We start from the raw sequence: 10,744 nt of genomic DNA, 5'->3' as shown, positions 1-10,744 counted from the left end.
CTTGGAAGTAACAGGATACAACTCAGGAGACAGGATACAGTTCATCGATCAGGACAGCTTCCAACCAGGCGGCTCTCAGGGTATTCCCATTTACTCCCGCAGGCAGGCCACCCTTCTCTCGGTGTGCCCACTCCCAGGTCTTCTCTCTGCCACTCCTGTGCTTAGGCAAGTGCTACAATTCTATAGCCCCACTGGCTAGTGCCTGGAGGCACCTCACTCTGCTGGCAAGCTTCCTGCCCATAGGCTCTCAGCTCTTTCTTGTTCTGTGGGTCAGTAAGCCCACTGCAGCCACCTTGTGCCAGTCTCTGGTTCTTGTCATGCGTCCTACTGCTGTTTGTGCTGTTGCTCTGACTTATGTCATCTCATGCCATCTTCAGTGGTACAGCTCTCTCTCTCCCTTGTTTAGGAGGTTCTCAGCACAGGGACTCCAGGTCCAAAGGATTCTCTCCACTCTAAACTCTTCTTGATGGTAATGAAGTCCCCCTCAACCTCTGCGTGATTAGCCCTTTATAAGTCCACTGCTTGTCAATTTCAAGTCACAGCCCTCCCTCCAGACCATGAACTGACCAATCCTCTTGGCAGGCACAGTCTGTATATAGTAACCAACCAATTCCCACAAGGTCACTTAAACTTATTGGATGGTTTTATACACCATATTTGCATAATAAACTGACCAATCCCTGCAAGATGCATCAACTAGGCCAATCACAAGGCAAGCTGTGGCCCAAGCAATTATTTCTGGCAGAACTACAAACCCAAGGGCAGAATGGTCATATGTGAGAAAATCATTGCACTGTACAATGTCAAGCTCTTCTCTGGGGCAGCTTCCAGCCTGGATTCATAATTTCATGGTTCCTGCCTATTTTTCCTATGCCAAGCCACCCCCTTTTCTATATCACTCCCCATTCTTCACTGAAGTGGAAGTTGGATGAATTGTTGGGTCATTGAGGTATAATTACCTTCTGGTTATAGCATCTGGCCAATGTCTCAGAAGGCAAGGCTCTGAGTCACCCAATAAACTTGGTTTCCTTTGAGTTACAACATACCCAAAGTTCAAGGGTGCTGGTAGTGGGAATGGGGTTTGGGTCAACCTCCCAGTTCAGAAGCAGGTAGGATGGGGATGGTTGGAATATAACACTCATTTACCTCCTTTCATCTTCCTACCCACCCGTCCCTGCCCATGGCAGCAGAGAGCCAAGGATGACTACAGACCTGAGAGGGACCTGGGGAGGAAAAGGCTAGAACAATGTGTGGTGTTTCCAGTCCAGCCGATTCTCTGGGAGTGTCAGTTCTGTCAGGGGTGTCCATTCATGAGAGAAGGACCTTGTCAGTAGGTACCCCAGGATTGTTTGAAGCAAGAGGAAAGGTAGGGGTACAGGCCAATAGTCTGTGGCTCTGGGGGGCATTTATGGGTGACATTTGAGTACAGCTCAGGCTTCAGGATCTCCTAGATAATGGCTGCCTGCCTCCAAGGAGCCAGTGAGCTGTTCAGAGCCACTGTTTCCCCTCCGTGCTGCAGGTCCATAGAAGGACTAACTCTCCCAACTCCCCCATGCTCTGTGGGGACTGGGGGTTTTGATCAAAAGCAGTTTAGAGAGAGGCTGTTAATGAGACAGAGGGAAAGGAGTCAGCAAAGAACTCTGGGCTTCAGTGATTAATGCATCCGGCAAGTTTTGGCTAGAGTGTGTTCTGGATGGGTATGTAGTGCTGAGTGGGACGAGGAAAGGCAGTGGGCCCTGGCTGTATGGAAGGGTGGAGTGATCAGAGCTAGAGGAGGACAGGTCCATTCCCTCATCCCCAGCCCCTCTTCAGACTTCTTCCTCCCTGGCCCATTCCCTATGTTCATCCTGTGTCCTCTCTCCACCTGTGTGGAATTCTCTGTGCTGCATTCTGCTCAGCCCCAGGATCACCATGGCAACAGAAGAGTCCATCATCCGCATCCCCCCATACCACTACATCCATGTGCTGGACCAGAACAGCAATGTGTCCCGCGTGGAGGTCGGGCCAAAGACCTACATCCGGCAGGACAATGAGAGGTCAGTGTGGGGTCCACTGTGTGTGGAGCCCTCAGGGCTCAGGAGGGCCCATTAGGCTGGCTGTCATGGTCACAGCCCCGTTTCTCCTGTTTCTAAGCAGGAGCATCTCTCCTTTAGGTGACGGGGAGTTCCAATGGGAATAGGTGGGCAAGTTTCTCTCCCATTCACTGATTCCTCTGGCAGCTGGATGGCCTCCCTGTGTTCTCACCCCTCTTCTCCCTGTGTTCTCACCCCTCTTCTCATCTTCCAACAGGGTACTGTTTGCCCCTGTGCCCATGGTAACTGTCCCTCCACGCCACTACTGCACGGTGGCCAACCCCGTGTGCCGGGATGCCCAGGGCTCAGTACTATTTGACATCACAGGGCAAGTACGGCTTCGCCACGCTGACCTGGAGATCCGTTTGGCCCAGGACCCATTCCCCCTATACCCAGGGGAGTTGCTGGAAAAGGTACCTTGCTTGCCTCCCCTAGGCCCCTGTGGAGATGGGGTGGGGGCAGGGAACTACCTGGGGCAGTAGGGTGGCAGGGAAGTGACAGCTTCTGACTCAGCAGATGCAGAATTGATTCCCCTTCCACCAGCTTCCTCCATTTACTCCCTCTTCCACACATGCCCACAACAGCCAGCCTCTCCTTTGAGAACTGGTGACCCATCTCATCATCTAGTCTGCCAGGCTCCAAGGCTGCTGGAAGCTCCTAACCAGTTCTGGTACTAAATGACGCACATTGCATTCAGTCAAACAGTGTCAGACACTGCTAGGGAATGATAAAGAAATAATGGGCAAGGCAAGGTCCAGGCTCAGATGGCCTGTTCTAACCAATCCTTGTGAATGCTGTCCTCAGGCCGTGGGCCAGGAACAAGGGGACATCCCATCCCCATTTTCTTAACTGTTCTCTTCCAGTTACCTTCTTACCATTTTGTACTTTTTTTCTGCACTGGGTTCTTCTACTAACTCAGGTAGTTACTGATCCTGGATGCATAATAGCATGACCTGGGGAGCTTTATAAAACATTCGTACCCACATATAGGCAAACATCTTGGTGGGAAGAGTGTGTATGGAGAAGCAATGATGAAGAATGTGATTAAAATGTTACCCTTGAAGACTCTGGTTGGAGGGATGTGTGGTAACTCTTTGTACCATTCTTGCAACTTTTCTGTAAATTTGAAATCATCCAAATTAAAAGTTAGAAAACAAATTCATGTCCTGGTCTTACCCCAGATCAGTTAAGTCAGTCTCTGAGTGGGATTAAGGGGTAGACCAGGCATCAGTATTTAAAAGCTCCCCAGGACTGAGAGTAAAGGTTTCCCCATCCCTGCCTTGGTTTAGCCTCTGCTTCCTGTGAGGATTTTGGCTTCCTCAGCATCCCTTGCCCATGGTGGCAGTTCATTCTCTCAAACCCCAGTTGTCCCAGCCAGGAGGCCAAGACCTTTCTCCCTTGGAGCCTGTAGTCATTAGACTCTTTTTCTACCCTTGAATCCTTCAAGGCATTCACCTCCGCCAGCACCATCACTTCCTTCCCACCATCACTTCCTTCCTACCATCACTGGCTCAGTGGGCCCCTGGTTCAAATCTGCCTTCCACATCCACCCTCTTGTCCTCCTGGAAACCTTACCAATATCCTCACAGATGATCCTGCCAACAACTTGGCCTTATTAACCTCAATTCTGAGGACTAGCTCTTTTCTGCTTCAACCTGCCTAGTGGTATGTGCCACCTGCCCCACCTTTGAGATCTGACCTACAGCCTCTTCTCACTAGCTCTGTCTTCCTTATTCCTCCTCTGTTTTAGTCTCTTTCATCTCTAGATTCTCTTCCTGGTATTTTTTTTTTTTTTTTTTTTTTTGCTATTCTGACTTACCACTTCTACACATGACACAACTCTCTCTACTCCTGTACCCTTGACCCTTTGAGGCCAAATTTGTTCTGGATCAGTGTCCATCCCACATACCTTTTCTATCCTCACTGTCAGGATAACTATTCCTGTTCGAAAAAGCATAGCTATGTGGAAAGATTCCACCATCAAGACAGTATTATAACTAGCTAATGAATTAAGGGGTTCCTTCCAACCTAACTCCTGGCCACCAGTTCGCTTCCCTTCTGGCCAGCTTTCTTTTCATCTCCCCTGTATGCATCTAAATATTTATCATTCTTTTCTTCCTATTTTCTGTCCCCTCCCTGTTGAGGAACTTGGTTACCTATTTATTTAAAAACTGAGGCCATCTGGCAATATTTGGGTCTGTATCCCATCCACTTACCTATTCTCATCTCCTTTCTTCCTGTTGGAGTAGAAGGTTCTCCTCTGTCCAAGTGGACCCAGGCATCAGACCTGTCCCACTCATCTTTTCTTTCCTTTTTTTAAAAAATTTTTATTGTGATTTGGGTGAAAGTTTACAAAGCAAATTCATTTTCCATACAGCAATTCATACACATTTTGTCTCATAACATTGACCACAATTCCTCACAGTGTAAACAGCTCTCTTCCCACTTCCTTCCCATAGTTGCCTCTTCCCTGTGCCCTTCCCTCCCATGTACTCCTGCCCCACAAGCTGTTTCCCTGTGAAAACACTGCCCTTCTGTTCTCCCATGACTGATTGCTCCAAGTAGTGTATCTACTTGATGTAAATGTTCACCCAATATGCCTGTCTATTGTTTGGCTGGAAGCCACAAGAGTTCAATTCCAGACCTGACTATGGTGAGGGGCCATAGTCTCAGGGGTCTCACCAGACTCCATTAGCCCAGAAAACCTGGTCCTTTTTTTTTTTTTTTTTAAATGATTTTGAGTTTTGTTCCACATTGTTCTCCAACTCTATCCAGGATCTCTTGCACCGATCCCCCTCCAAGTGGTTGACAGTGGTAGCCAGGCACCATCTAGTTCTTCTGGTCTCATGGTCATATAGGCTGAGGATTGCATGGCCTAACAGTCACTCCTCGGAAGGAAGGTTGGGCAATCCTACTTCCGTAGTGATACTGCCTTGGAAACCCAAGGAGGGGTCGCTATGAGTCGGGGCTGACTCGACGGCACATAACAACAACAACAACAACAACAACAGTCCCTTGGTGTCCACTCATCTCTTGACACCTTTTCCCTATCACTTCTTTTTCCTTTCTGTCTGTAACTTTTCCACTACTGTGCCTTTTTCTTGACCAATTGATTATAATCTATTTCTATAAGGGCTATCTTGCTGTACACCTTTGTCAGTATTTTTAAAATTAATTTCTGGACATTGGTACATATAATTCATATCATGTTAAATTGTATGACACAAATTTGCTTGTTGAAAAGGAAGAGGTCTTGAAGCCCTTATTTATGAAGGTAAAAGACTATACAGCCTTCAGTATGGATTACACCTGAACTTAAAGAAAACTGAATCAATAAACAGCATCATGATAAATGGTAAAGAAATGGAAGGAGTTAAAGATTTCATTTTTCTTGGATCAACAATCAATGTCCATGGAAGCAGCAGCCAAGAAATCAAATGACATATATTGGGCAATCAAATGGACATATGCTGCAAAAGTTCCCTTTAAAATGTCAAAAAGCAAAGATGTCACTTTGATGACTAAGGTGCACCTCACCTAAACCATGCTATTTTCATTTGCCTTGTGTACATGTGAAAGCTGGACAATAAAAAAAGAAGACTGAACAAGTACTGACACATTTGAATTTTTAGGTTAGCAAAAAATATTGAATTTACCATGGATTTCCAGAAGTACAAAGAAATCTGTCTTAGAGGAAATACAGCCAGAATGCTGCTTAGCAGTGAAGATGGTGAGACTTAATCTTGCTTACTCTGGTCATGTTATCAGGAGGTACCAACTGCTGAAGAAGGTATCAATGCTTGGTAAAGTAAAGGGTCAACAAAAGAAGGAGACCCTCAACGAGATGAATTGACACAGTGACTGCAACAGTGGGTTCAAACATAGCAACAACTGTGAGGATGGTGCAGGACCATCCAGTGTTTCATTCTGTTATACACAGGGTTGCTACGTCAGAGTCAAGTTGATGCACCTATTGTAGAGAAAAAAAGTCTTCAATTTTGTTAAAGGAAATTAAAGCGATTTGTTGAAGGCAATATATCATTCAAATGGGGGAGTGTGGAAACCTCAGGGTCTGAAGCTCATGAATCCCAGGAAGGGGCATAAATCACACATAATTATAGTGTCATAGGAGCAACTACAAACACAATATTCTGATTGGTTACAGTGATTGAGGTCTGTCACAAGCAAGGCAAAGAAAATCATGACCTTTAACATTATTGATTACATTAATACAACTGACATTGATTGTCTAAAAGACACAATTATAAATATTTGTAATTTCAGAGGGGGTCACAGGACTGAAGACAGCAGCATGGCAATGACATGACGTCTACTGTCAGGAACAGACTATTGAACATTATTTCACCCAGAGCATTAGATCTCCTAGAGATCTAAGACAAAGAGTTTGAGATAGTTTGGTTACAGATTTATAGTCTTAGCCTAAGCACAAAACCTTAATGATAGGGTTGGTTCCTAAGCAACAAGTTGTTTTTGCCAACTGATCCCCCTCCTGAGTATTTTCATAAGCTCACTATGCTAATTTTTTTAACCTGTTTCTGTAAAAAAAAATACTTAAAAAAATAGCATAATGTGCTTATGAAAATACTTTGCTGGGAGAGGGCATGGCTGGCAAAAATCATATAGCATGCACATTGTTTGTATGAAAATACAGTACTCTTTGACAACAACTGATACTTGTTCTGTACCCTTGCCCCTCACAAGCTGCTGCCCTCTGGCTCTTGCCCCAACCTCCACTAAACCTACTTTGGCAAAGCTCCAAGATGCCCTGTGGTCAGTCATTCTACAGGTCCTCTTGGCCGTATCTGTTGTTGATCCACCCTCTTATTAAAACATGTTTTCACATTTTGCTCCATGGCTGCCTTTTTTCACCTACTTTGATGGCTTCCTCTACTCCCTGTGCATTTAGGTTCTGTGTGGAGCATCCTACCTGCTCTCAAATGCTCTCATGGCTTTAACTACTTCGTTTCTATGACCTGCAGCCTTGTGAATCCACTAACTGCCTGAGAAAGCCTTCCCTCTCATGTTCCACAGCCACCTCTTAGTAGACATCAGAACCTAACATTGTCCCTCACCCTCAGATCTTGTCTCCCATATTCTCAGTTTTCCTTGATGATCTATTGTGTACCCAGTCACCCAAGCTAGAAGCCTGCAGCAGTGTGGGGGATGGGCCGGAATGAGACCAAAGCAGCAACAAGGAGACCAATTAAGAAGATAATTCCATCAGCCAGGTAGACATGGTGGTGACTCAAACAGTGATGGCAGGAGTAATTCAAAATAGACCTGGGATATTTGCAATGGAATGGATAGAAGTGATGACAGAGTAGATGCAGGACCAGGTGAGCCTCTCTCCCTTGACACTGCCTACACTCTTCTTGGAGACAGTACTCTGTGTCTGTGTCTTATCACCCTGCTGGAACTTAGACTCCAGGATGACAGGGGGTATCTCCTGCCCCTACTATAACTGACAGAGTGCCATGCACATAGAAGGTATACAGAATGGCTTGCCTGAGCAGTGAGTCTCCAGCTGTGCCTCCCTCCTGCCCCAGTTTGTGGTCAGTGAGTAGAGTTACTTCACCTCTTTATCTCAGGGCCAGTTTAGTCAGAGTAAGAGCTTCAAGGGAAAGGGGGCAGACAGTCTTCATGTAGACTGTGATTCAAGTCTTGATTCTGCTCCCTCCTAGCTCTGTGACCTTGGTCATGTCCCTTGACCTCTGTGAGCCTCTATTTCCTTGCTTTCTTGCCTTCTTCAGAACATTGTCAAAGATCAAATGAAGTCCTATTTGTAGAAATATTTCTAGAAATTAAACTTAAAAACTTTTTGCCAGGTCCCTTCCTGACAGAAAGATAGGTGATGCTGGAGTGCAATGGCCATCTTTTGCCCACGAGGCAACCTTGAGTTAAAGCCACATGTCTAACACTTGGCTGTTATGTCACTTTATACTTTCCTACATCCTTATAGTTCATAGAGAGTCCCAATGCACATGAGGTATGGGACATTGACAGGTTGTCTCTTTGGTGGTCCAGGTTCCTAAATAACCAGACCATTAGGAAGAGAACACCAATCACTACTAGTGATCCCTCCATGTCCGTGTGACCACAGCCTGAACACACAAGACACTTCCAGAGTGTTAGCACATGGAAAGTAGCTTTTATTACTTGAAAAAGAAGCAGACAGCACACCAGAATAAATCTGGATCCATTTTTGAGCCGGTTCCCCCTTACTTAAAAAGATCTGGGTGGAGAGGGTGACTCTTCTATGCATAACCCACTTTGTACTATAGGTGAGGGTCCCAAAAGGCCTTCCTTAAGCCAGTCCCCCTTGGCGAGACTAGTTAGGTGGAAGGGAAAGCTCTGCTCCACATGCGTAAAACATGAGGGATTCCGAAGCTCCTCCTGTAGTCATACCCCAAAGCCTACGTGACTCACCACATGGAGCACAACATAGATTTTTCCCACCTGACCACCTGAAGAAGGAGTTGGCTAGACATTTTGGGGTCTAGCCCAGAATTGTATCTGTTTAACCATGCTGACAGGCCTTGGGATGGGGGTAGGGGGATTTGTTCCGAGGTAAAGATGCTAGCAGGAGGAGGAGTGTGAAAGACCATAGCTGTTGGGCTGGTCTGAAGGACTGCCTCCTCATACTAGGCCATAAAGTATTAATTTATGCAGCTTCCTGATATTCCTCCTACATCTCCCACCAAACCCTCTACCCAGTTTCCCTCATAGAGAATTGCAAGTTCTAAGCACTTCCTGCAGGAAAAACATGTATTATTTGGACAAGCTACTTCCATAGTGATACTGCCTCAGAAACTCAAGAAGGGGTCACTATGAGTCAGGTCCGACTTGACAGCACATAAGAAAAACAACAACAAAAACAATGACATTTTGGCTCATCAGCAGTGGTACTCTCTATCTCTGTTGAGGCCAACACTTAGTTCTTCAGACCAGGTGGCTTTGGGATTGCTCCTACCTTACACATTCCACCCATGGTCTTATTTGGGGACATGTCAAGGTTGATGTCATGGATTACAACCTCAAAGGTATCAAGTTTGACCTCTGGAGTCCCAAGACAACTGCCCATGAACCTCTTTCTCTTTCTCCCACTAGAACATAACCCCACTGCAGGTGGTTTTGCCCAACACTGCCCTCCACCTTAAGGCGTTGCTGGATTTTGAGGATAAGAATGGAGACGACGTGGTGGCAGGAGATGAGTGGCTATTTGAAGGACCTGGTAAGTTGTCTTCCTTCCATAGACCCCAAGTTGGGGTCAGGGGCTTCCTACCTTCCCACCTTAGCCCTGATATCTTCTGACCTTTAATGTCTTCTTCATCTTCCCTTTGCAGGCACATACATCCCCCAGAAGGAGGTGGAGGTCGTGGAGATCATCCAGGCCACAATCATCAGGCAGAACCAGGCCCTGCGGCTGAGGGCCCGCAAGGAGTGCAGGGACCGGGATGGCAAGGAGAGGGTGACAGGTAAAGTTGTGAAGGGACTGAGATGGTGGTGGGCAGGTAGTGCCCTCTGACTACCTCTGCTACAAGGGAATTAGGGAAAGGTGGGGAAAGCCACTTGTAGCCCAGGAGAAAGTGCTTCCCCAGTGTCTCTTGAAAGCCTTTAGGGACTGCCACTGCTTCCCCATCTCCCATTTCATGCTGGCTCTACCCCAGCAGGAACGAGCTCTGTGTCCCATTCCAAAGAAAGGTGGTCCAACAGAATGCAGAAATTACTGAACAGTATCATTAATATTACACACAAGTAAATGTACTGACAGGTAACTGCCAGAAATTCAAGCTGGATTCAGAAGAGGATTTAGGATGAGGGATATCATTGCTGATTATCAGATGGTTCTTGGTTGGAAGCAGAGAATACCAGAAAGATATTGTGGCCATTAAGGTTGTATGTCAACTTGCCTGGGCCATGATTTTGAGTGACTTGGCAGCTGGATGTAGTTATTCCCATGATGAGATTGGACATAGTGTAATCACTTCCATGGTGGAATATGCTGTGAACAGTTAATCAGTTAAAGGGGAGTTACCTTCAGGGTATGGCCTGCTTCCAGTACATATGGAAAGGATTCTGCATTTGGTTCACAATTCATCATCTCCATTTTCTGGACTTGAACCAGTGGCCAATCTTGTGATTGTTGCCTTCACAGCCTGTGGGCCAACAGTGTGCAGCCTGGAAATGTTGAATTCATCAGCCCTTATAACTGGGTGAGTCAGGAGAAGCCTCTAAGCTTCCTCCAGTAGGCCTGGAAGCCAGAGCTGAAGCTGGCCTCCACCTAGCCCCGAGAGCCAGCACTCTGAACTCAGACGTCTAGCCTCCTAAACTGTAAGGGAGTAAATTTCTGTTTATTAAAGCCATCCACTTATGGTATTTTTTTAGAGCAGCACGAGAGAACTAAGAGATGTTACCTTTTGTTGACTATGCAAAGAGATTCAACCACATGGATCATAACAAATTACAGGTAACATTGTGAAGAATGGAAAGTCCAGAACACTTAATTGTACTTATGTGGAACCTATACATAGACAAGGAGCTCTGGCAGCATAGTGCCTAAGGCATTTGACTGCTGACCAGAAGGCTGGCGGTTCAAACCCACCAGCCACTCCTCGGAAGGAAGATGGGGCAATCTACTTCCGTAGTGATAC

The 10,744-nt window shown here is 46.2% G+C and overlaps 1 protein-coding gene across 1 annotated transcript in view; it reads left to right on the top strand.

Moving 5' to 3' along the window:
- Positions 1 to 1,911: 1,911 nt before the first annotated feature.
- Positions 1,912 to 10,744, top strand: part of LOC103204967 (major vault protein) — a 27,668-nt gene continuing 18,835 nt past the window's right edge. The window contains exons 1-4 of the mRNA XM_007950213.2: positions 1,912 to 2,036; positions 2,290 to 2,485; positions 9,201 to 9,324; positions 9,437 to 9,568. Coding sequence (XP_007948404.1) covers positions 1,912 to 2,036; positions 2,290 to 2,485; positions 9,201 to 9,324; positions 9,437 to 9,568 — 577 coding nt within the window. The remainder of the gene's footprint in view (positions 2,037 to 2,289; positions 2,486 to 9,200; positions 9,325 to 9,436; positions 9,569 to 10,744) is intronic.

Source organism: Orycteropus afer, unplaced genomic scaffold, assembly GCF_000298275.1.
Source record: "Orycteropus afer afer isolate SDZICR_OR568_19922 unplaced genomic scaffold, OryAfe1.0 scaffold00266, whole genome shotgun sequence".
Classification (NCBI taxonomy): Eukaryota; Metazoa; Chordata; class Mammalia; order Tubulidentata; family Orycteropodidae; genus Orycteropus; species Orycteropus afer.
The sequence above is the reverse complement of the archived record's forward strand: the minus strand, read 5'-3'. Positions and strand labels throughout refer to the sequence as shown.